Genomic DNA, 25,096 nt, shown 5'->3' on the forward strand with positions numbered 1-25,096 from the left:
TTTTTTGTTAAGTATATAATTCCACTTGTGTTAATTCATAGTTTTGATGCCTTCAGTGTGAATGTACAATTTTCATAGTCAAGAAAATACAGAAAAATATTTTAATGAGAAGGTGTGTCCACACTTTTGGTCTGTACTGTATGTAAAATACAGCAAAAACCCTTTACCAGGTCCACTGCCCTGGCAATAAGCTGTGTAAGAAACTTTGTAATGTATTTGAGAGAAAAGTGCTTCTTTCTCCACTTATGAGCCACTTCATCTCCTCCCCCTTCCTCCTAAAGTTATCATACTGTTAAAGGCATTATCCAGGACTATATTATTTTTTTTTACAGCAAGCAGGCAGGTAGTTACTAAGGGGTCACAGACCAATTCTGCGGCAGCTGATTCTCTTCCGCTCTGCTCTGTTGACTACTGACACTGTGCTGACAGCCGGCTCCTCACTGCCTAACTGCGGGAATCCAGCTGTCAATCAGCATGACGTCAACAGTCAACATAGCAGCCCGGAAAAAGAGGTGCTGTGTTGACCTGGAGCAGCTGAATCGCCGACAGGAGCGGTGAGTGACTGCTTTGAGCCGGCGCCGGATACAACAAGCAGATAGTTAGCAACTACCTGCTGATAGCAACAAAATAATTTAGTCCTGGATAAACCCTTTAAATCTGTCTCAGTGAAAACAAGACAGACTGATAGCTCACTGAGGGATCTGATTACAGCTGTCTTTTAAAGTCTATGGAAAGGGAAGATCTGAGAAAGAACTAGAGACACGCATAGACCCGTGCTGCTGCTTGCTTTCTAGGAAGTGTATAACTAAACTTAGGTAAAGGCCTGTCAGCCATCACTAAGTGTACATCATGGGGTGGCGAGGGTCTCATGAAGACAACCCCCAACCATGTGGCTTTTCTGGCATATAGATGTTATAGGCGACAGGAAGCACCCTGTATGTGCCGAAGTGAAGAGCCAATCCGTAAGAAGGACTCTGCGCTGGTGACTTGTGTGATGTTCACCTGATTGTCCTCTGCTGCCCAGGAAATATCTGACTGTCTGTAGCTTCCTCTGCTCTTCTCCCACACTCCACAACCATTCTGATACAGTGTCATCCTATGGAATTCACCCTAGTGTGTGTATGAGACAGGGAAATTGGATTGTGAGCCTCATTCAGACAGGGACTAATGAGTGATGGCATATGCATTCAGACTGTCCAGCATATTAGAGCCACTTCCTTCAGTGTTTGAGACTGAGTACACGGCAATATCTCCATAGTCACCACTCTATTCAACCTCCTCACCATGGAAGGAGAAGGGGTCACTGGACCCCTGTTCTGAAGATCAGTAGGTCCCCAATAATCAGACATTCTTAAAGTTAATTTCCAGCTTTCTATTTTTCATATATTTCACCCTTGTTAGTTATAAGTAAAGTGTGCGCATTAATTTACCTACCGGTTGTCATCTTCTACCGTTTCCAGCACCGCTCAGATACTCTCCTGTCTCATGTGAACGGAGATATCACTAGCCGGATCACCACAGCGTTTCTTTGTCTCTCACTTTCTCAATATAAGTTTGAGGTTCGGCGTGAAGCTCTCATAGACTTACATTAAGAAAGGAACTAAAGGTCTGCGGTGTGAGCCAGTAAGGGAGAACTGTAGTCACATGATACAGGGGAGAACTGGATCAGCGCTGGAAACGGCAGAAGACAGCAATCAATAAGTATTTAAGATGCACATTACTGATAACTAAAAAAAGGGTGAAATAATAAAAAAAAAACAACTACAATTTCTGGAGTGGGAATTCTTGTACAGTGGTGGCCAAAAGTATTGGCACCAGTGCAATTCTGTCAGATAATACTCAGTTTCTTCCTGAAATGATTGCAATCACAAATTCTTTGGTATTATTATCTTCATTTAATTTGCTTGCAAGGAAAAAACACAAAAGAGAATGAAGCAAAAATGAAATCATTGATCATTTCACACAAAACTCCAAAAATGGGCCAGACAAAAGTATTGGCACCCTCAGCCTAATACTTGGTTGCACAACCTTTAGCCAAAATAACTGCCGCTTCCGGTAACCATCAATGAGTTTCTTACAATGCTCTGCTGGAATTGTAGACCATTCTTCTTTGGCAAACTGCTCCAGGTCCCTGATATTTGAAGGGTGCCTTCTCCAAACTGCCATTTTGAGATCTCTAGACAGGTGTTCTATGGGATTCAGGTCTGGACTCATTGCTGGCCACCTTAGAAGTCTCCAATGCTTTCCCTCAAACCATTTTATAGTGCTTTTGGAAGTGTGTTTTGGGTCATTGTCCTGCTGGAAGACCCATGACCTCCGAGGGAGACCCAGCTTTCTCACACTGGGCCCTACATTATGCTGCAAAATTTGTTGGTAGTCTTCAGACTTAATAATGCCATGCAGACGGTCAAGCAGTCCAGTGCCAGAGGCAGCAAAGCAACCCAAAACATCAGGGAACCTCCGCCATGTTTGACTGTAGGGAACGTGTTCTTTTCTTTGAATGTCTCTTTTTTTTCCCTGTACACTCTATGTTGATGCTTTTTCCCAAAAACCTCTAATTTTGTCTCATCTGACCAGAAAACATTCTTCCAAAACGTTTTAGGCTTTCTCAGGTAAGTTTTGGCAAACTCCAGCCTGGCTTTTTATGTCTCGGGTTAAGAAGTGGGGTCTTCCTGAGTACAGTCCGTTTTCATTCAGACGCCGACGGATAGTACGGGTTGACACTGTTGTACCCTCAGACTGCAGGGCAGCTTGAACTTGTTTGGATGTTAGTCGAGGTTCTTTATCCACCATCCGCACAATCTTGCGTTGAAATCTCTCGTCAATCTTTCTATTCCGTCCACACCTAGGGAGGTTAGCCACAGTGCCATGGGCTTTAAACTTCTTGATGACACTGCGCACGGAAGACACAGGAACATTCAGGTCTTTGGAGATGGACTTGTAGCCTTGAGATTGCTCATGCTTCCTCACAATTTGGTTTCTCAAGTCCTCAGACAGTTCTTTGGTCTTCTTTCTTTTCTCCATGCTCTATGTGGTACACACAAGGACACAGGACAGAGGTTGAGTCAACTTTAATCCATGTTAACTGGCTGCAAGTGTGATTTAGTTATTGCCAACACCTGTTAGGTGCCACAGGTAAGTTACAGGTGCTGTTAATTACACGAATTAGAGAAGCATCACATGATTTTTCAAACAGTGCCAATACTTTTGTCCACCCCCTTTTTTAGATTTGGTGTGGAATTATATCCAATTTGGTTTTAGGACAATTCTTTTTGTGTTTTTTCATTGAAGACAAATTAAATGAAGAGAATAATACCAAAGAATTTGTGATTGCAATCATTTTCAGGAAGAAACTGAGTATTATCTGACAGAATTGCAGGGGTGCCAATACTTTTGGCCACCACTGTATAGGCGTGAAATTTCCTTTTATAGGACAATCCCTGCACTGATAATTGTCAGCCGCCATGGTTGTATTTCTGATCTTAGTGACTACTGATGATCTCAATATTGTTTGTTTTTGCCCTTTAAAAAGAAAAATTCTATTCTCTTTTTCCCAGCTAGTGCCAGTATGGGAACGGTTTACCCGCAGACGGAGTTTTGTACGTGCTATTGCAAGTCGTCTTCCTCATGTGCTATTTGAAGGAATTGATATGCAGCTATAGTAATGAATGCTTTATCTTTTAATGCCAACATCTAGAAAATTATGGGGGCAATTCATCGTTCCTTCAATGCCGTTTCTCTGGTGCCAAAAATTAAAAATAAATTTGAAGCAGGGTGTATTTGTGCAAAAAATGTGGTGACATCTTGCCCGCTCTGGCACTTTGTTAAATAGTGGGGCATGGATAACTTACTGTAATGTACCCCAGATACGTAATGTCACTATATAAGCTGAATTAATTGCAATAGCTAGCAGAATAGGGACCCCCTTTGTGTCTGAGCAAAAGAACCACGTTACCCGAGCTGGCACATGCATTACACGGGGAAGGGGGTTTAAATGGCCATAGTATAATGCTACACTTACCCATTGGTGGCTACATGCAGCTTCGCATAGTGAAGAAATGTTTCAACAACCAACATAAAAATGTGGCCCTATGTTTTAGCGTCACATCCATGATGGCACAGCAGGTAGGTCCTGGCCAGTGTGGTATTGTTATGTCACATGAAGGTTTGCATGCAGGTACCAGCTTTCAAGAGCTGGGACTGCAGACAGATTTTACAATGCAATGCACGGAAAAATGTAAAGTATTAAAGTTTTTTTTACTTTTTTTTTTTAATATTTAATTTGTGTTTTAATAGTATAAAATAACTAAAATAAAGTTCTGATATTCCCAACCATTAAGTAGTAGGGATAGAGTTGCTGATATTTGCCAAAAAAAACTAATGTAGTGTTAACTGGCATTATGACTGCAGTAAATATGGGGGATCTGCTCCATGTGTCTGACACCCCCCCCTTCCTTCTGAGTGTTTGCAAAAGGATAAAGGAGGATGAAGTTTAGGATCACAGTCCAGAGTCCTTTAGTTTTTGACCACAATGTTATATCACAGATGATACGATTAGATACATGGCTCTGCAGACTGCATCTCACAAGATAGGATTAGATACATGAACTTTATCACACATAACATTAGGTATATGCAGGGCCGGCTCCAGGTTTTTCTGGGCCCCGGGCGAAAGAGTCTCAGTGGGCCCTTTTAACACATACACGATTCATGATGCAGAGATATGGGGGAGAAATATATATATAGTACACAGGGCCCAGCCTGCCACCTCATCCTTCACATATGCAGACATGCGCACACACACGGTACGCAGACATATGCGCGCACACACACGGTACGCAGACATATGCACGCACACACAGTACGCAGACATATGCACGCACACACACGGTACGCAGACATATGCACGCACACACGGTATGCAGACATATGCACGCACACACGGTACACAGACCTATGCACGCACACACGGTACGCAGACATATGCACGCACACACACGGTACGCAGACATATGCACGCACACACGGTATGCAGACATATGCACGCACACACGGTACACAGACCTATGCACGCACACACGGTACGCAGACATATGCACGCACACACGGTACGGAGACATATGCACGCACACACGTACGCAGACATGCACGCACACACGGTACGCAGACATATGCACGCACACACGGTACGCAGACATATGCACGCACACACAGTACGGAGACATATGCACGCACACACGGTACGCAGACATATGCACGCACACACGGTATGGAGACATATGCACGCACACACACGGTACGCAGACATATGCGCGCACACACACGGTACGCAGACATATGCACACACACACACGGTACGCAGACATATGCACGCACACACAGTACGCAGACATATGCACGCACACACACGGTACGCAGACATATGCACGCACACACAGTACGCAGACATATGCACGCACACACACGGTACGCAGACATATGCACGCACACACACGGTACACAGACATATGCACGCACACACACGGTACACAGACATATGCACGCACACACGGTACGCAGACATATGCACGCACACACGGTACAGAGACATATGCACGCAGACACGGTATGGAGACATATGCACGCACACACGGTACGCAGACATATGCACGCACACACGGTACGCAGACACACGCACGCACACACGGTACACAGATATGTACACATACAGACATACACACATTTTTACACAAATTCTTAAAAACATATATAAAACAGACAAATATATATACACCGTTATACACACTGACATTCACATACATGCACTCACACAGACCCATTACAAATATTTTTAATATGGGGATTGGGGAAGCTTCACTCACCTGTCCCCGGTCCAGTGTCCTGTCCAGCAGATCCTCAGGTATGGGGCAGTGCAGGGCCCCCGGCGTGTCACAGACATCATGGCCCTGGACAATCAGAGGGGCCCACTTGCGGTCGGGTCCGGGCCGCTGCCCCCCATCTGTGCAGGACCTCCGACGGTGCTTGATTGCCGGCACTCCCCCAGACATGGCCGCGCGCTGTGCGGCAGTGTCTGCTAATAATGACAGGAACTACACACAAGCACAATTGAAGGTGCAGTGCCGTCGACCCTTCCGTGTCATTACTAGCATACACAGCCGCACACCACGCGGCCATGTCTGGGACTGGGGGAGTGCCGGCAATCAAGCAGCGCCTGCGTCACTGAACAGGTGCCGAGGAAGCGGCCAGGGCCCTGGCAGTGAGTGGGCGGTGGGCCCCGACAGTGAGTGGGCGGTGGGCCCTTCTGATTTTCCAGGGCCCCGGCACTTGCCCGGGTACGCCGGGTGCTGACGCCGGCCCTGGGTACATGCCTTTGTGGAATGTATGACATGATATGATTACGTACACAGCCCAGCAGACTGTACTACACATGATAGGATTAGGTACACAACTCAGTGGACAATTACTGTGGTCAGTGTAGATGACCACCAGGTGCAGAGCCCCCTCAAGCAAATAGCGCCACTCCTCCAGCGCTAATTTGATGGCCAGCAGTTCTCGATCTCCTATGGAGTAGTTGCGTTCGGACGAGGAGAAGAGCTTGGAGAAGAAGCCGCAGGTCACCATTCGCCCGGACGAGGATTTCTGGGTGAGCACTGCTTCGGCCCCGGAGGAGGAGGCATCAATCTCCAGGAAGAACTGCTTGTTGCAATCCAGACGGTATAGCACAGGAGCGGAGGAGAAAGCTTGTTTAAGGGAGACGAAGGTCTTCTCCTCCTCGGAAGTCCATTTCCTGGGATTTGCTCCTTTACGAGTGCGCGCAGAGATGCGAGCAGTCCGGGAGGAGAAATGAGGAATGAAGAGGTGGTAATAGTTTGCGAAACCCAGGAACCGTTGAATCGCCTTCAACCCCTCCGGTCGGGGCCACTTTAAGACGGCAGACACTGTCTCTGGATCCATCCGCAGTCCGGTCTCGGAGATGATATAACCCAGAAACGGCAGGAAGGTCTGCTCAAAGAGGCATTTCTTGTATTTAGCATACAGGCGATTCTTCCGGAGCCTCAGCAGAACCTGACGAACATCCCTCCGGTGTGAGGGCAGATCCGTGGAGAACACCAAGATATCGTCCAGGTACACCACCACGCAGGAATACAGGAGATCTCGGAAGATGTCGTTAACTATAGAGATGAGCGTTGTTCTACTCGAACTGTTCGCCAATCTCAAATTCGAGCTGTTTTGGGCGGTGTTCGAGCCGTTCGGCGAACACGAACAATTTGAGAAAAATTCGGCTGTTCGAGGTTATGTTTGATAACTGTTCGTGCACCAAAATCATAACTGGATTTTTTCTCAGTAATAATGAAAATTAATGTTAATACGCAGTTTGAGTGTACAGCGGGGTGGGGGGAGGGGCAGGGGATGGATCTCTGCAGGAACAATGAAGATCTCCATTTTTTTTCTCTTTCCCGCATTTGCAGTGGGGAGGTGCAATCTTTCAGCCTATCAGCAGCGCACACACTGAGCGAAGTGCTTTTTTTCACACAAGCAAGGGCATGTGTCATTGGCAGTGTATGTCACATGTCCTTGCCCTATAAGACCAAGCCATTTTCCCCGTCGCCACCATTTTCTCACTGCTGCAGGTGCGTGTTAGACGGCACCGCTGTTGCTGTGTGCGCTATACCTTGTTAATTTCAAGCCAATTTTCGCACAAATCTACAGATAGCTTGGGAGTAGGGAATAGTTGTGATTGCAGTCCTTTTAAGGACTAGGTTACAGCATTTCCTACGACTTTTATCAGGGAGGTCTGTGCTCTTAAATAGATAGATTGTGGGAGTAAAGACTAATTGTAATTGGAGTCCTTTTCAGGACTAAGTTACATCAGTTCCTATCAGTTTTTGCCAGGCAGGTCTGTGCCAGTGCTGTGCAAGTTTTTTTCACAGCATTTGGCTGAATCTAGCAAAGCTAATCCTTTTTGGCCTATTGCAGAGTGTGTTAGTCAGTGGAGTAGCCTATCTGTGTTGCAAGATATACCACCTGTGTATAGAATACCAATTTTTTTACTGCACCTAGTGAAGTAAAATCTTTTGAGCATAGCATCATTCTATTAGTCCATCTATACTGACCTCCATCAGGTTGCAAATTGAATATAATTTTTTTCTGCATCTAGCTCTGAAAAAATATTGGGCTTCTAGCTGTGTGTGGGACTTGTTCTATTAATCCATCTATACAGACCTCCATCAGGTTGCAAACTGAATATATTTTTTTCTGCATCTACCTCTGAAAAAATATTTGGGCTTCTAGCTGTGTGTGGGACTTGTTCTATTAGTCCATCTATACTGACCTCCATCAGGTTGCAAATTGAATATAATTTTTTTCTGCATCTAGCTCTGAAAAAATATTGGGCTTCTAGCTGTGTGTGGGACTTGTTCTATTAATCCATCTATACAGACCTCCATCAGGTTGCAAACTGAATATATTTTTTTCTGCATTTACCTCTGAAAAAATATCGGGCTTCTAGCTGTGTGTGGGACTTGTTGTATTAGTCCATCTATACTGACCTCCATCAGGTTGCAAACTGAATATATTTTTTTCTGCATCTACCTCTGAAAAAATATTGGGCTTCTAGCTGTGTGTGGGACTTGTTGTATTAGTCCATCTATACTGACCTCCATCAGGTTGCAAACTGAATATATTTTTTTCTGCATCTACCTCTGAAAAAATATTGGGCTTCTAGCTGTGTGTGGGACTTGTTGTATTAGTCCATCTATACTGACCTCCATCAGGTTGCAAACTGAATATATTTTTTTCTGCATCTACCTCTGAAAAAATATTGGGCTTCTAGCTGTGTGTGGGACTTGTTGTATTAGTCCATCTATACTGACCTCCATCAGATTGCAAACTGAATATATTTTTTTCTGCATCTACCTCTGAAAAAATATTGGGCTTCTAGCTGTGTGTGGGACTTGTTGTATTAGTCCATCTATACTGACCTCCATCAGGTTGCAAACTGAATATATTTTTTTCTGCATCTACCTCTGAAAAAATATTGGGCTTCTAGCTGTGTGTGGGACTTGTTGTATTAGTCCATCTATACTGACCTCCATCAGGTTGCAAACTGAATATATTTTTTTCTGCATCTACCTCTGAAAAAATATTGGGCTTCTAGCTGTGTGTGGGTCTTGTTCTATTAATCCATCTATACAGACCTCCATCAGGTTGCAAACTGAATATAATTTTTTTCTGCATCTAGCTCTGAAAAAATATTTGGCCTTCTAGCAGTGTGTGGGACTTGTTCTATTAGACCACCTATACTGACCTCCATCAGGTTGCAAATTTAAAATAATTTTTTGTATGCATCAAGCTCTGAAAAAATATTTGGCCTTCTAGCAGTGTGTGGGACTTTCTCTATTAGTCCATCTATACTGACCTCCATCAGGTTGCAAATTAAAAATAATTTTTATCTGCATCTACCTCTGAAAAAATATTTGGGCTTCTAGCTGTGTGTGGGACTTGTTCTATTAATCCATCTATACAGACCTCCATCAGGTTGCAAACTGAATATAATTTTTTTCTGCATCTAGCTCTGAAAAAATATTTGGCCTTCTAGCAGTGTGTGGGACTTGTTCTATTATTCCACCTATACTGACCTCCATCAGGTTGCAAATTCAAAATAATTTTTTGTATGCATCTTGCTCTGAAAAAATATTTGGCCTTCTAGCAGTGTGTGGGACTTTCTCTATTAGTCCATCTATACTGACCTCCATCAGGTTGCAAATTAAAAATAATTTTTATCTGCATCTACCTCTGAAAAAATATTTGGACTTCTAGCTGTGTGTGGGACTTGTTCTATTAATCCATCTATACAGACCTCCATCAGGTTGCAAACTGAATATATTTTTTTCTGCATCTACCTCTGAAAAAATATGTGGCCTTCTAGCAGTGTGTGGGACTTTCTCTGTTAGTCCATCTATACTGACCTCCATCAGGTTGCAAACTGAATATAATTTTTTTCTGCATCTAGCTCTGAAAAAATATTTGGCCTTCTAGCAGTGTGTCGGACTTTCTCTATTAGTCCATCTATACTGACCTCCATCAGGTTGCAAATTAAAAATAATTTTTATCTGCATCTACAGTACCTCTGAAAAAATATTTGGGCTTCTAGCTGTGTGTGGGACTTGTTCTATTAGTCCATCTATACTGACCTCCATCAGGTTGCAAATTGAATATAATTTTTTTCTGCATCTAGCTCTGAAAAAATATTTGGGCTTCTAGCTGTGTGTGGGACTTGTTCTACTAGTCCATCTATACTGACCTCCATCAGGTTGCAAATTGAATATAATTTTTTTCTGCATCTAACCCAGCCAATAGTTTTGGCCTAATACCACAGTTTGGCCACTCAGCTCTGCTCGGTTCCCATCCATTGTTTTTTTGTGCAAACAACTCCAGAGTTGTGAATTAGTTAACCACCAAAATGAGTGGAAAAAGGCCTGCTGCTGGTGGAAAGGGGAATAGGCGTGTTGGGAAGGGGAAAAAAGGTTGTGTCCGTGGGGTAGGTGTTAAAGCAACAGTAACATCTGCAGAAGAAAGACCATCTTCCAGCCAAACTAAAATGTCTACTTCTTTTAGCGGACAATGTGATAAGATCCCTTTCTTACGGCCACGCCAATCGCTACAAATTCCAGATGAGGCACAAAAACAGCAGGTGCTTCAACGGATATCAAGTGCTCCTTTAAGTGGGCTCTCCTCCACATCAACTTCAACATCACAAATACTCCAGTCCTCAAAGGTGTCACCCCAATCGCACTTGCTTCCTCACAGCTCCCAAATCTCCAGCTGCCCGTCTGAGTATGAGGTAGAACAGATGGTTGAGTCTGCAGAGCTGTTTACTCATACTATAGCCTGGGAATCAGAGGTCGACTCCAGCGCTTCTGTGAATCCAGACGAGGAAATGATCTGCACTGATGCCCAGAATCTTTATGAGTCGGATCCAGGACCAGACGCAGAAGGTTCTGACCATAATGTAGACCCTCATTCCCAAACTGTAACTCCTGTTGGTGGAGACAATGAGGAAGACGATGATAAGACTCAAATACCTGATTGGAGCGACAACTTTAGTTTTTTGTCAGGGCAGGAACAGGTTGGCTCTGAGGACGACGGGTGTGATAACGCACAGGGTGATGATGATGAGGTTGGAGATCCCACTTACTGTCAACCCACAGTCAGCCAAGAGATGAGGTCAGCAGAGGAGGTGGAGGAAGATGCTAGTGACGACGAGGTCAGGTTGCGCCTTCCTGGACAGAGACGTAGTACTGGAAGCACGTCAACAACTGCATCCTCAAACACAACTCTGCCTCTCACCACAAGTCGTGGTGGCTCTTCAGGTCGCATGGGTGCTAAGCCTTGCATAGCCTGGGCATTTTTTCAGATCGATAAAGATGACCCAACTTGTGTTATCTGTAACATTTGTCAGCAAAAGCTAAGTAGAGGCCAAAAAATACATAGTTTGAGTACTTCATGCATGAACCGGCACATGGACATGAAGCATAAGTTGCAGGGGGAAGCTCAGTGTGCTACAATGCGGCCTAGCCGGCCGGGCCAACCACCGTCTGCCATATCTTGTGCATCCGCGGCCTCTTCATCCTCTGTGACTGGGGGGACAGCAGTCACACCTGTTTTGGGGCGCAGACCTGCCACCTCTTTACCCGCAACAGCCAGCGTGATTGGCAGGTCATCATTTTCTTTGGAGGTGGTAACACCAGCTGGTGTTGAGCGCTGTCCGACATCGATAGCACCACCTTTGGATCAAGGCAACCTAACATGTCCGCCTGCATCTTCCTCACAGACCGGCAGTTTGCCGGGGAGACCCTTATCAACCTCGTCTAAGCACAATAGCCAGCCCTCGGTCCCTCAGATGTGGACAAGTAAAAGACCATTTCCTCCTAGCCATGAGAAAGCTAAGAGGTTGAATTTCACCATCTGCAAGCTCTTGGCTACAGAAATGCTGCCTTTCCGCCTGGTGGACACAGAGGATTTTCGAGACCTTATGTCCGTCGCAGTGCCCCAGTACCAGATGCCCAGTCGGCACTACTTCTCAAAGAAAGGTGTGCCTGCGCTCCACCAGCATGTCGCACACAACATCACCGCTTCTTTGAGAAACTCTGTGTGTGACAGGGTGCATTTCACCACAGACACTTGGACGAGTAGGCATGGACAGGGGCGTTACATGTCGCTGACTGGGCACTGGGTAACTATGGTGACAGCAGGACAAGGGGCTGCTGTCCAAGTCTTGCCGTCCCCACGAGTTGTGCGTCAATCCTCTTTATCTCAAAGTTCCTCCACTGCTTCTGCCTCCTCAACCTCCTCTCGGTCTTCCACCTGCACCCAAAGCCTGTCTGGTCATGCCACAAGCTTTCTAACTGCGCAGAAGGGATCCTGCACACCTCCTTACTATGCTGGCAGTAGGGCTCAACGTCATCAGGCGGTTTTTACATTGAAATGTCTGGGAAATGTGAGTCACACAGCTGAGGAGTTGTGGTCAGCTCTGGAGAACCAATTTCATGAATGGTTGTCTCCACTGGACCTGAAACCAGGGAAGGCCGTGTGCGACAATGCTGCAAACCTGGGTGCGGCCCTTCGCCGGGGCAATGTCACACACGTGCCTTGTATGGCTCACGTGTTGAACCTGGTTGTCCAGCAATTTTTAGCCCACTATCCCAGACTAGATGGCCTTCTGCAGAGGGCACGGTCGCTGTGTGCTCACTTCCGCCGTTCGCATCCCGCAGCTCAGCGACTTACATCTCTACAGAAGTCGTTGGGCCTGCCACTTCACCGGCTAAAATGCGATGTGCCTACCCGATGGAATTCAACTCTGCACATGTTGCAGCGACTGTGGCAGCACCGACAAGCCCTGGTGCAATACGTTCTGACGTATAGCCTGGGCCAACGAGATTCAGAGGTGGGGCAAATCACGCTGGAGGAGTGGTCTCAGATCAGGGACCTATGCACCCTTCTGCACAGTTTTGAAATGGCGACGAAGATGTTTAGTGCTGACGATGCCATTATCAGCATGACTATTCCGGTGATTTACATGCTGGAGCACATGTTAAACAGAATTCGGAGTCAGGTGGTGGCACAAGAGGAGGTGGAGGAAGTAGAAGAGGAGGAGTTGTATGCGGAAGGGCTAACATCTGCAAGGTCCAGACGGTCGGCAGCACCAAGGCGGCAGGCATGTGAGGGTGGGGGAGATGGTTTTACCAGGGCGCATGGTAGCAGCCAAACTAGTGAGGAAGGTGCAGGAGCCCAGGAAGAAGTGGAGGACGAACTGATGGAAGACTCATCAGATGAGGGAGACCTTGATCACATTTCTGTTGTGCGAGGTTGGGGGGAGAGGACAGAGGAAGGAAGCATGATTGTTACCTTGCCACCAACACAACAGGGACTTGGTGCTCCTGGATGCGCAACACACATGAGTGCCTTCTTGCTGCACTACCTGCAACATGACCCTCGAATTGTGAGAATTAGAAATAATCCTGACTAATGGGTTGCCACACTGTTAGATCCCCGGTACAAAAGTAAATTTGCAGAAATTATTCCTGCCATAGAAAGGGATGCACGCATGCAGGAGTATCAGCAGAGACTGTTGCAGAATCTTACATGTGCTTTTCCACAAAATACCAGTGGTGCACGTAGTGAATCTCACAGTTCCAACTTGCCAACCGTGGGACCGTCAAGTGTTCAGCACTCAAACCGTAACAGAACCACAGTATCTGCTGGTAACATCAATTTTGCGGAATCATTTCACCACTTTTTTAGCCCATCCTTTGCAAGGCCACAGGAGACAAGAAGTCTGACACATAGTCAACGCCTAGAGACGATGGTACAGGAGTATCTCCAAGTAAACATTGAAGCCACGACTGTGTCACTGGACCCTTGCTCTTTTTGGGCTTCCAATCTGGATAAATGGCCGGAGCTAGCCACTTACGCCTTGGAGATCTTGTCATGCCCCGCAGCCAGCGTTCTGTCTGAACGTGTGTTCAGCGCTGCTGGTGGTCTGCTGACAGATAAGCGCACGCGGCTCTCCACTGATAATGTAGACAGACTCACGTTCATAAAGATGAACAAATCATGGATCCGAAATGACTTTTCTACCCCTGTGTCATCCTGGGGAGAGTAAAAGCTTGATGATTGGTTAAAATCACCCTACCAACCGTTTTAAGCTTTCAAATTACTAATCATGTTTATCTGTATCTTGACTGGAAAATAATTTGGGCTTTGTAGCAGTGTGCAGCATTGATCCTATTAGGCCATCTATACTAAAGCTTCACCAGATTTAAAATTAAAAATAATTTTTAGCTGCATCTAGCCCGGAAAATAATTTTGGGGCTCCAAGATGCGCAAGACACATAAGTGCCTTCTTGCTGCACTACCTGCAGCATGACCCTCATATTGTCAGAATTCGAAGTAATCATGACTACTGGGTTTCCACACTCTTAGATCCCCCAAACTTTTCGATCAACCTTTTCATTTTAATAAAGACCAAAAAAATGGTCATTTTTGAAATTATAAGCATTAGCAGGTTGTTAGAAACTGAAATCAAACAGTTTTCAACTCAAAACTTTATTCTAGGTGATGTTACATTTTCACATAGGACCTCTTGTTCGAAAGGAGCTTCTGAACTCTCTCGTCCATTGAATTTGTCAGGTTTTGGATGGTTTCTGCTTCAATTGTTTTGCATGAGGACAGAATACCCTCCCAGAGCTGTTGCTTAGATGTGAACTGCCTCCCGCCATCATAGACACTCCTTTTAATGATGCTCCAAAGGTTCTGAATGGGGTAGAGGTCAGGGGAGCATGGGGGTCACACCATAAGTTTGTCCCCTTTTATGCCCATATCAGCCAGAGATGCAGATGTTTTATGTGCAGCATGAGATGGTGCATTATCATGCAGAAAAATGATCTTGCTGTGAAATACACGGTTCTTCTTCTTGAACCATGGCAGGAAGTGCTGTTTGAGAAAATCCACATACATTATGGAGTTCATCTTTAGCGCCTTCAAGGATCCTAAAGGGGCCGACAATCTCTCTCCCCATGATTCCAGCCCAAAACATTACTCCACCTCCTCCTTGTTGGCGCTGTAGCCGTGTTTGCGTGGGGTGTCCATCAACCAGCCATCCTCCACTCCATCCATCTGGACCATCGAGCGCTGCACGGCACTCATCCGTGAACAAAACTGTTTTAAAATCAGTCTTCATGTAATGTTTGGCCCACTGGAGCCGTTTCTGCTTGTGTGAAGTGGATAGAGGAGGTCGACAGGATGGCGTATGCACAGCTGCAAACCTCTGAAGGACCCTGCATCTTGTTGTTCGGGGGACGTTGGAGGCACAAGCAGCTTCAAAAACTTGTCTGCTGCTATGACAAGGCTTTTTTGCCGCTGCTCTTTCAACCTGACGTAATTGCCTGTAGGAAAGAGTCCTCAATTTGCCCTTATCAGCACGCACACGTGTGTACTGTGAATCAGCTACATACTTCTTGATTGCCAAGACACTTCATCCTGATCATCGCACAATGTTGATTGTAGTCATGCCTTGACCTAAACACTCCACAATTTGTTGCTTCTCAGCAGCCGACACATCCTTTTTCTTTCACATTTTGGCAGAAAATGTAGGCTGCTTAATAATGTGAGAGAGCCTTCTTAAGTAGTCTTGCCTTTCATTGGACACACCTGCCAAACTAAATAGCACAGGTGTCTGCAATTGTTTACAGTGATATAAAGAGCCCTGACACACATCACCATCAATGAGCGCCTGCGTCACTGAACAGGTGCCGAGGAAGCGGCCAGGGCCCTGGCAGTGAGTGGGCGGTGGGCCCCGACAGTGAGTGGGCGGTGGGCCCTTCTGATTTTCCAGGGCCCCGGCACTTGCCCGGGTACGCCGGGTGCTGACGCCGGCCCTGGGTACATGCCTTTGTGGAATGTATGACATGATATGATTACGTACACAGCCCAGCAGACTGTACTACACATGATAGGATTAGGTACACAACTCAGTGGACAATTACTGTGGTCAGTGTAGATGACCACCAGGTGCAGAGCCCCCTCAAGCAAATAGCGCCACTCCTCCAGCGCTAATTTGATGGCCAGCAGTTCTCGATCTCCTATGGAGTAGTTGCGTTCGGACGAGGAGAAGAGCTTGGAGAAGAAGCCGCAGGTCACCATTCGCCCGGACGAGGATTTCTGGGTGAGCACTGCTTCGGCCCCGGAGGAGGAGGCATCAATCTCCAGGAAGAACTGCTTGTTGCAATCCAGACGGTATAGCACAGGAGCGGAGGAGAAAGCTTGTTTAAGGGAGACGAAGGTCTTCTCCTCCTCGGAAGTCCATTTCCTGGGATTTGCTCCTTTACGAGTGCGCGCAGAGATGCGAGCAGTCCGGGAGGAGAAATGAGGAATGAAGAGGTGGTAATAGTTTGCGAAACCCAGGAACCGTTGAATCGCCTTCAACCCCTCCGGTCGGGGCCACTTTAAGACGGCAGACACTGTCTCTGGATCCATCCGCAGTCCGGTCTCGGAGATGATATAACCCAGAAACGGCAGGAAGGTCTGCTCAAAGAGGCATTTCTTGTATTTAGCATACAGGCGATTCTTCCGGAGCCTCAGCAGAACCTGACGAACATCCCTCCGGTGTGAGGGCAGATCCGTGGAGAACACCAAGATATCGTCCAGGTACACCACCACGCAGGAATACAGGAGATCTCGGAAGATGTCGTTAACTATAGAGATGAGCGTTGTTCTACTCGAACTGTTCGCCAATCTCAAATTCGAGCTGTTTTGGGCGGTGTTCGAGCCGTTCTGTCAACACGAACAATTTGAGAAAAATTCGGCTGTTCGAGGTTATGTTTGATACATGTTCGTGCACCAAAATCATAACTGGATTTTTTCTCAGTAATAATGAAAATTAATGTTAATACGCAGTTTGAGTGTACAGCGGGGTGGGGGGAGGGGCAGGGGATGGATCTCTGCAGGAACAATGAAGATCTCCATTTTTTTTTCTCTTTCCCGCATTTGCAGTGGGGAGGTGCAATCTGTCAGCCTATCAGCAGCGCACACACGGAGCGAAGTGCTTTTTTTCACACAAGCAAGGGCATGTGTCATTGGCAGTGTATGTCACATGTCCTTGCCCTATAAGACCAAGCCATTTTCCCCGTCGCCACCATTTTCTCACTGCTGCAGCTGCGTGTTAGACGGCACCGCTGTTGCTGTGTGCGCTATACCTTGTTAATTTCAAGCCAATTTTCGCACAAATCTACAGATAGCTTGGGAGTAGGGAATAGTTGTGATTGCAGTCCTTTTAAGGACTAGGTTACAGCATTTCCTACGACTTTTATCAGGGAGGTCTGTGCTCTTAAATAGATAGATTGTGGGAGTAAAGACTAATTGTAATTGGAGTCCTTTTCAGGACTAGGTTACATCAGTTCCTATCAGTTTTTGCCAGGCAGGTCTGTGCCAGTGCTGTGCAAGTTTTTTTCACAGCATTTGGCTGAATCTAGCAAAGCTAATCCTTTTTGGCCTATTGCAGAGTGTGTTAGTCAGTGGAGTAGCCTATCTGTGTTGCAAGATATACCACCTGTGTATAGAATACCAATTTTTTACTGCACCTAGTGAAGTAAAATCTTTTGAGCATAGCATCATTCTATTAGTCCATCTATACTGACCTCCATCAGGTTGCAAATTGAATATAATTTTTTTCTGCATCTAGCTCTGAAAAAATATTGGGCTTCTAGCTGTGTGTGGGACTTGTTCTATTAATCCATCTATACAGACCTCCATCAGGTTGCAAACTGAATATATTTTTTCTGCATCTACCTCTGAAAAAATATTTGGGCTTCTAGCTGTGTGTGGGACTTGTTCTATTAGTCCATCTATACTGACCTCCATCAGGTTGCAAATTGAATATAATTCTTTTCTGCATCTAGCTCTGAAAAAAATATTGGGCTTCTAGCTGTGTGTGGGACTTGTTCTATTAATCCATCTATACAGACCTCCATCAGGTTGCAAACTGAATATATTTTTTTCTGCATTTACCTCTGAAAAAATATTGGGCTTCTAGCTGTGTGTGGGACTTGTTGTATTAGTCCATCTATACTGACCTCCATCAGGTTGCAAACTGAATATATTTTTTTCTGCATCTACCTCTGAAAAAATATTGGGCTTCTAGCTGTGTGTGGGACTTGTTGTATTAGTCCATCTATACTGACCTCCATCAGGTTGCAAACTGAATATATTTTTTTCTGCATCTACCTCTGAAAAAATATTGGGCTTCTAGCTGTGTGTGGGACTTGTTGTATTAGTCCATCTATACTGACCTCCATCAGGTTGCAAACTGAATATATTTTTTTCTGCATCTACCTCTGAAAAAATATTGGGCTTCTAGCTGTGTGTGGGACTTGTTGTATTAGTCCATCTATACTGACCTCCATCAGATTGCAAACTGAATATATTTTTTTCTGCATCTACCTCTGAAAAAATATTGGGCTTCTAGCTGTGTGTGGGACTTGTTGTATTAGTCCATCTATACTGACCTCCATCAGGTTGCAAACTGAATATATTTTTTCTGCATCTACCTCTGAAAAAATATTGGGCTTCTAGCTGTGTGTGGGACTTGTTGTATTAGTCCATCTATACTGACCTCCATCAGGTTGCAAACTGAATATATTTTTTTCTGCATCTACCTCTGAAAAAATATTGGGCTTCTAGCTGTGTGTGGGTCTTGTTCTATTAATCCATCTATACAGACCTCCATCAGGTTGCAAACTGAATATAATTTTTTTCTGCATCTAGCTCTGAAAAAATATTTGGCCTTCTAGCAGTGTGTGGGACTTGTTCTATTAGTCCACCTATACTGACCTCCATCAGGTTGCAAATTTAAAATAATTTTTTATATGCATCTAGCTCTGAAAAAATATTTGGCCTTCTAGCAGTGTGTGGGACTTTCTCTATTAGTCCATCTATACTGACCTCCATCAGGTTGCAAATTAAAAATAATTTTTATCTGCATCTACCTCTGAAAAAATATTTGGGCTTCTAGCTGTGTGTGGGACTTGTTCTATTAATCCATCTATACAGACCTCCATCAGGTTGCAAACTGAATATAATTTTTTTCTGCATCTAGCTCTGAAAAAATATTTGGCCTTCTAGCAGTGTGTGGGACTTGTTCTATTAGTCCACCTATACTGACCTCCATCAGGTTGCAAATTCAAAATAATTTTTTGTATGCATCTTGCTCTGAAAAAATATTTGGCCTTCTAGCAGTGTGTGGGACTTTCTCTATTAGTCCATCTATACTGACCTCCATCAGGTTGCAAATTAAAAATAATTTTTATCTGCATCTACCTCTGAAAAAATATTTGGGCTTCTAGCTGTGTGTGGGACTTGTTCTATTAATCCATCTATACAGACCTCCATCAGGTTGCAAACTGAATATATTTTTTTCTGCATCTACCTCTGAAAAAATATGTGGCCTTCTAGCAGTGTGTGGGACTTTCTCTGTTAGTCCATCTATACTGACCTCCATCAGGTTGCAAACTGAATATAATTTTTTTCTGCATCTAGCTCTGAAAAAATATTTGGCCTTCTAGCAGTGTGTCGGACTTTCTCTATTAGTCCATCTATACTGACCTCCATCAGGTTGCAAATTAAAAATAATTTTTATCTGCATCTACAGTACCTCTGAAAAAATATTTGGGCTTCTAGCTGTGTGTGGGACTTGTTCTATTAGTCCATCTATACTGACCTCCATCAGGTTGCAAATTGAATATAATTTTTTTCTGCATCTAGCTCTGAAAAAATATTTGGGCTTCTAGCTGTGTGTGGGACTTGTTCTACTAGCCCATCTATACTGACCTCCATCAGGTTGCAAATTGAATATAATTTTTTTCTGCATCTAACCCAGCCAATAGTTTTGGCCTAATACCACAGTTTGGCCACTCAGCTCTGCTCGGTTCCCATCCATTGTTTTTTTGTGCAAACAACTCCAGAGTTGTGAATTAGTTAACCACCAAAATGAGTGGAAAAAGGCCTGCTGCTGGTGGAAAGGGGAATAGGCGTGTTGGGAAGGGGAAAAAAGGTTGTGTCCGTGGGGTAGGTGTTAAAGCAACAGTAACATCTGCAGAAGAAAGACCATCTTCCAGCCAAACTAAAATGTCTACTTCTTTTAGCGGACAATGTGATAAGATCCCTTTCTTACGGCCACGCCAATCGCTACAAATTCCAGATGAGGCACAAAAACAGCAGGTGCTTCAACGGATATCAAGTGCTCCTTTAAGTGGGCTCTCCTCCACATCAACTTCAACATCACAAATACTCCAGTCCTCAAAGGTGTCACCCCAATCGCACTTGCTTCCTCACAGCTCCCAAATCTCCAGCTGCCCGTCTGAGTATGAGGTAGAACAGATGGTTGAGTCTGCAGAGCTGTTTACTCATACTATAGCCTGGGAATCAGAGGTCGACTCCAGCGCTTCTGTGAATCCAGACGAGGAAATGATCTGCACTGATGCCCAGAATCTTTATGAGTCGGATCCAGGACCAGACGCAGAAGGTTCTGACCATAATGTAGACCCTCATTCCCAAACTGTAACTCCTGTTGGTGGAGACAATGAGGAAGACGATGATAAGACTCAAATACCTGATTGGAGCGACAACTTTAGTTTTTTGTCAGGGCAGGAACAGGTTGGCTCTGAGGACGACGGGTGTGATAACGCACAGGGTGATGATGATGAGGTTGGAGATCCCACTTACTGTCAACCCACAGTCAGCCAAGAGATGAGGTCAGCAGAGGAGGTGGAGGAAGATGCTAGTGACGATGAGGTCAGGTTGCGCCTTCCTGGACAGAGACGTAGTACTGGAAGCACGTCAACAACTGCATCCTCAAACACAACTCTGCCTCTCACCACAAGTCGTGGTGGCTCTTCAGGTCGCATGGGTGCTAAGCCTTGCATAGCCTGGGCATTTTTTCAGATCGATAAAGAAGACCCAACTCGTGTTATCTGTAACATTTGTCAGCAAAAGCTAAGTAGAGGCCAAAAAATACATAGTTTGAGTACTTCATGCATGAACACATGGACATGAAGCATAAGTTGCAGTGAGAAGCTCAGTGTGCTACAATGCGGCCTAGCCGGCCGGGCCAACCACCGTCTGCCATATCTTGTGCATCCGCGGCCTCTTCATCCTCTGTGACTGGGGGGACAGCAGTCACACCTGTTTTGGGGCGCAGACCTGCCACCTCTTTACCCGCAACAGCCAGCGTGATTGGCAGGTCATCATTTTCTTTGGAGGTGGTAACACCAGCTGGTGTTGAGCGCTGTCCGACATCGATAGCACCTCCTTTGGATCAAGGCAACCTAACATGTCCGCCTGCATCTTCCTCACAGACCGGCAGTTTGCCGGGGACACCCTTATCAACCCCGTCTAAGCACAATAGCCAGCCCTCGGTCCCTCAGATGTGGACAAGTAAAAGACCATTTCCTCCTAGCCATGAGAAAGCTAAGAGGTTGAATTTCACCATCTGCAAGCTCTTGGCTACAGAAATGCTGCCTTTCCGCCTGGTGGACACAGAGGATTTTCGAGACCTTATGTCCGTCGCAGTGCCCCAGTACCAGATGCCCAGTCGGCACTACTTCTCAAAGAAAGATGTGCCTGCGCTCCACCAGCATGTCGCACACAACATCACCGCTTCTTTGAGAAACTCTGTGTGTGACAGGGTGCATTTCACCACAGACACTTGGACGAGTAGGCATGTGTAGCACCCTGAGGATTCGGCTGCTACAGGAGTATTGCACCTCAACCCAGAGGTGTGATATTCCACTCCCGGGTAAGGATGGAGAGTGGAACTGAGCTCAGATAGACTGCATGCACTACATACATCCCATTTCAGAGGAGCAGGCCGACGGTACTCCCACTTAGAAATGTGCAGGTACGACCGAGCCTGTTCCTGGCTGGAGTGGGAGGGGGGTGGAACATCCCATGTAGTGTAGGGGCAGATAGGGGGAGCAGTCTGGGTAGTGTTAGGAGCTCATTGGGTGCTGGTCACCTGAGCTCACACATAGAGGGATATAAAAGGAGGGCACCAACTAAGATCAGGGTCAGTTGCAGAGGAGCCTGTCAGTCAGTGCAGAGAACAAGTCAGCAGGAGAGGAAGAGCAGAAAGCAAGCCTGCAAGGAAGAACTGAGGAGAAAGAGAGGCCCTGAAGAGAGAGAGTGGAGCAGAAGGACCCAGAGGGGGACAAAGAAGGGACCCAAGAACCCAAATAAGAACACCGGGTGAGGAGTCAGCACCAGGGTACCGGAACCCAAGCTGGTGGGGGCAAAAACATCCCTAGCCAGAGACCGGAGGCCGTGGGCAGCATCTGCCACGGCCACCCACTACATCCACCCTGAAGGCATACCACATGGAGGGTCAGGGAACCTAAGGCCAAAGGGTTGCCCAACAGAAGGCCCGAGGGAGCTGGACCTAGGTGGATCACTGGTGGGGACGGCAGAAGAACGGACAGAGGGAGAGCTCAGGGCCACGCTCCGGACTTGTTTGGGGGTTGGCCGGATCCAGGACCTGGTGGACGCAGCACGGCTCGGGTGGTCACTCGGAGCTGGAGTGACCCGTACAACATCTGCAGTAAGTAAATACCCTAAACTGCACAACCCGACTCTGTCATTAATTGCCGTCTGCACCGCACCACCACAACCCCCATCCTCTGCACCTGTCCCCCTGAGGCAATACCCCTCCCGTTGGGGGTTATCCCATCAAGCTGCACAACACCATCAGCCTCAGTGGACCCTGCTGCAGCGGCGGCCACAGTGACCGCAACACAACGGGTGGCGTAGTCGACACAAAAGAACTTTAAATAACATCTGTAGGACTGCCACATAACACTGAGTTTGACACCCTGGGCACGGGCCGGGTCACAGCCACTCGGAGACTACAACCCCCATCTGATCCGGTGCCGGGTATTCCCCTCAAAAGGAATATGTCCCAGGGGGCGCGTCAACTTTGGCGTAGTCGGCAGGATTACGTGCCCGCAACACCCGGGTACTGCGTGCCTGAGGAAAAGAACACCGTTACCTCAAAAAGAAGTCTCCTGCCGGTTCCGGAGGGTCCACGCCATCGGACTCCATCACCAGTCGTTTCCCGCCGGTTGTCCGCCATTTCCAGCTTGTTCCCGCCATCTGCCGAGTTTCCCGCCACTGGGAAGCGATTCCCGCCAATTCCAGCTTTTTCCCGCCTTGGAAGAGCAGCGGACGCCATTATGGGCGTGCTAAAGGAGGGCAGGAGGACACTTCCCATCGTGGGCCGGGACCGAAAATGGCGCCAAAGGTGGAAACCGCCCCCACCAACAGAGACTGTGATGCTAGAGGTGTCTGTCAGCGTGAAAGAACTGCCCCTGGAGCTGACAGTCACCAAGTTGCCCCGGGACCGCCCTCGAAGTAGGAGGAGACCAAACAAAAGAGCAACGATGGGTGTCGCTTGGAGCAGTCTAGAACGAGCGCACCCGGAGACAAGGTGTCTAGAGCGAGAGCACCCAGAGTCGAGGAGAGGAAGAGTTGACCCGGGAATGGAGCGGCAGCAGAGCAGCACCGGCCCGATGGCCAGGAGCCTGCAAAAGGAAGAAGGAGGGCAGAGCAGCACCGGCCCGCAGGCCAGGAGCCTGCCAGGAGAGGAGCAGCGCAGCACCGACCCGATGGTCAGGAGCCTGCTGGAGTCCACCAACCCGCTAGGCTTAGCGGAGGTTCTGGCGCAGCTCCCCCGAGACCGGGAGTGCGCACAAAATGCCCTGGAGGGCCTCGCAAGGAGGATGGCCCGGGTGCAGCGTGAGATCTTGGCGGAGTGGAGCCGGGAAATGGCCCAGAAAACGAAGACCCGTCCGCAGAGCACGCTGCCCTGGAAGAAGAAGCAGACCACCTCCGAGGATGGCGCGGGAGGACCCAAGGCCGGAGACGGCGCAGAGAAGGGAGCCGGACGCAAGGAGGCAGGTAAAGGGGACGCCTATACCCCATACCGGGAAACCGCCAACCTGCCCCAGCTCCCCGTCGCAGAGCCCGAAAGTCCCCCTGCAGTACCCGAAACCGCCAAGACACCGCCACCGACTAGGCCCCGACCGGAAGCCGCCGCCGCGACCCCTGTGACGTCACGCGTCGTGACCCGGAGCGTGACGAAACAGGAAGAGCCTCCGGCCTGGTCGCAAGGCCTAGCGTTCCCGGGCGCCGCATCACCAACAGCGCCATCTACCTCCGCGGAGCCTCCGGCCTGGTCGCAAGGCCAGGTAGCCCAGGGCGCCGCCGTGCTAACGGTGCCCTTCACCTTCCAGGTGCCCCAGGCCTGGCCGCAAGGCCTGGGCAACCCGGGCGCCGCCACCACCGCGCCCGCGCCCGTGAAACCAAGGGTGCCACGTCTGGGAGAGGACCCCTTCAGCCAGCACACATGGCCGGACGGGCGGCCTTTCATCTGGCCCGAAGAGTTTTTGGAGCTGGAGCGACAAAAGAAAATAGGTCCCTTGTGTGAGCCCCTGATCCCGGCTCCAAAGCCCGTGACTCGGGTTTCGCCTCCTCTTGAAGAGGCTCAATTCGCGTGGGACCCCACGGGAGAAGATTTGATGGGGTTCACCGAAAAGAGCCGGGCGGCCGCAGAAGAGCGCAGTGAGATCTGTCGTCAGCAGCTTGCGCAATTCGCCAAGGAGCGGGAGGAGAGGCGGGTCAGAGAGCAATGGGCCCAGACCCGCAGCGCGGAGCAAAAGAGCCGGACCAGGAGGGACCCCCGTGCAGCGGATCGTCCCCGTACCATCGGGACGGTAATAAAGTTCAACGCGCAGCATGGGTGGGGCTTCATAAAGGACCGTAACCACCTCGGTGACGTCTTTGTTACCCGACGGGACGTCGAGTCCCACCTGCCAGAGGGTCACAAAGGCCGTGACCTCTACGTCGGTGACGAGGTCACGTTCACCCGGCACAAGTGTGCCAAGGGACCGTACGCCCTCCACGTACACCGCCTGACGGAGGAGGACTTGCGGTGTAGGGAGGAAGAGCCAGAAGACCCGGACGGGTTCAAGGCTAGAAGGTACTATGACTG

At 47.5% G+C, this 25,096-nt stretch overlaps 1 protein-coding gene across 1 annotated transcript in view; it reads left to right on the plus strand.

Moving 5' to 3' along the window:
• The first annotated feature begins 3,464 nt into the window (after positions 1–3,464).
• The window catches only part of LOC141176265 (mitochondrial fission regulator 2-like), an 84,039-nt gene continuing 62,407 nt past the window's right edge, over positions 3,465–25,096 (plus strand). Inside the window, exons 1-2 of the mRNA XM_073660226.1 lie at positions 3,465–3,470; positions 3,558–3,658. Of these exons, the coding sequence (XP_073516327.1) occupies positions 3,465–3,470; positions 3,558–3,658 (107 nt within the window). The remainder of the gene's footprint in view (positions 3,471–3,557; positions 3,659–25,096) is intronic.

The sequence above is a fragment of the Phyllobates terribilis genome, unplaced genomic scaffold (genome assembly GCF_046119375.1).
Source record: "Phyllobates terribilis strain yellow unplaced genomic scaffold, ASM4611937v1 Scaffold_21__1_contigs__length_20361869, whole genome shotgun sequence".
NCBI lineage: Eukaryota > Metazoa > Chordata > Amphibia > Anura > Dendrobatidae > Phyllobates > Phyllobates terribilis.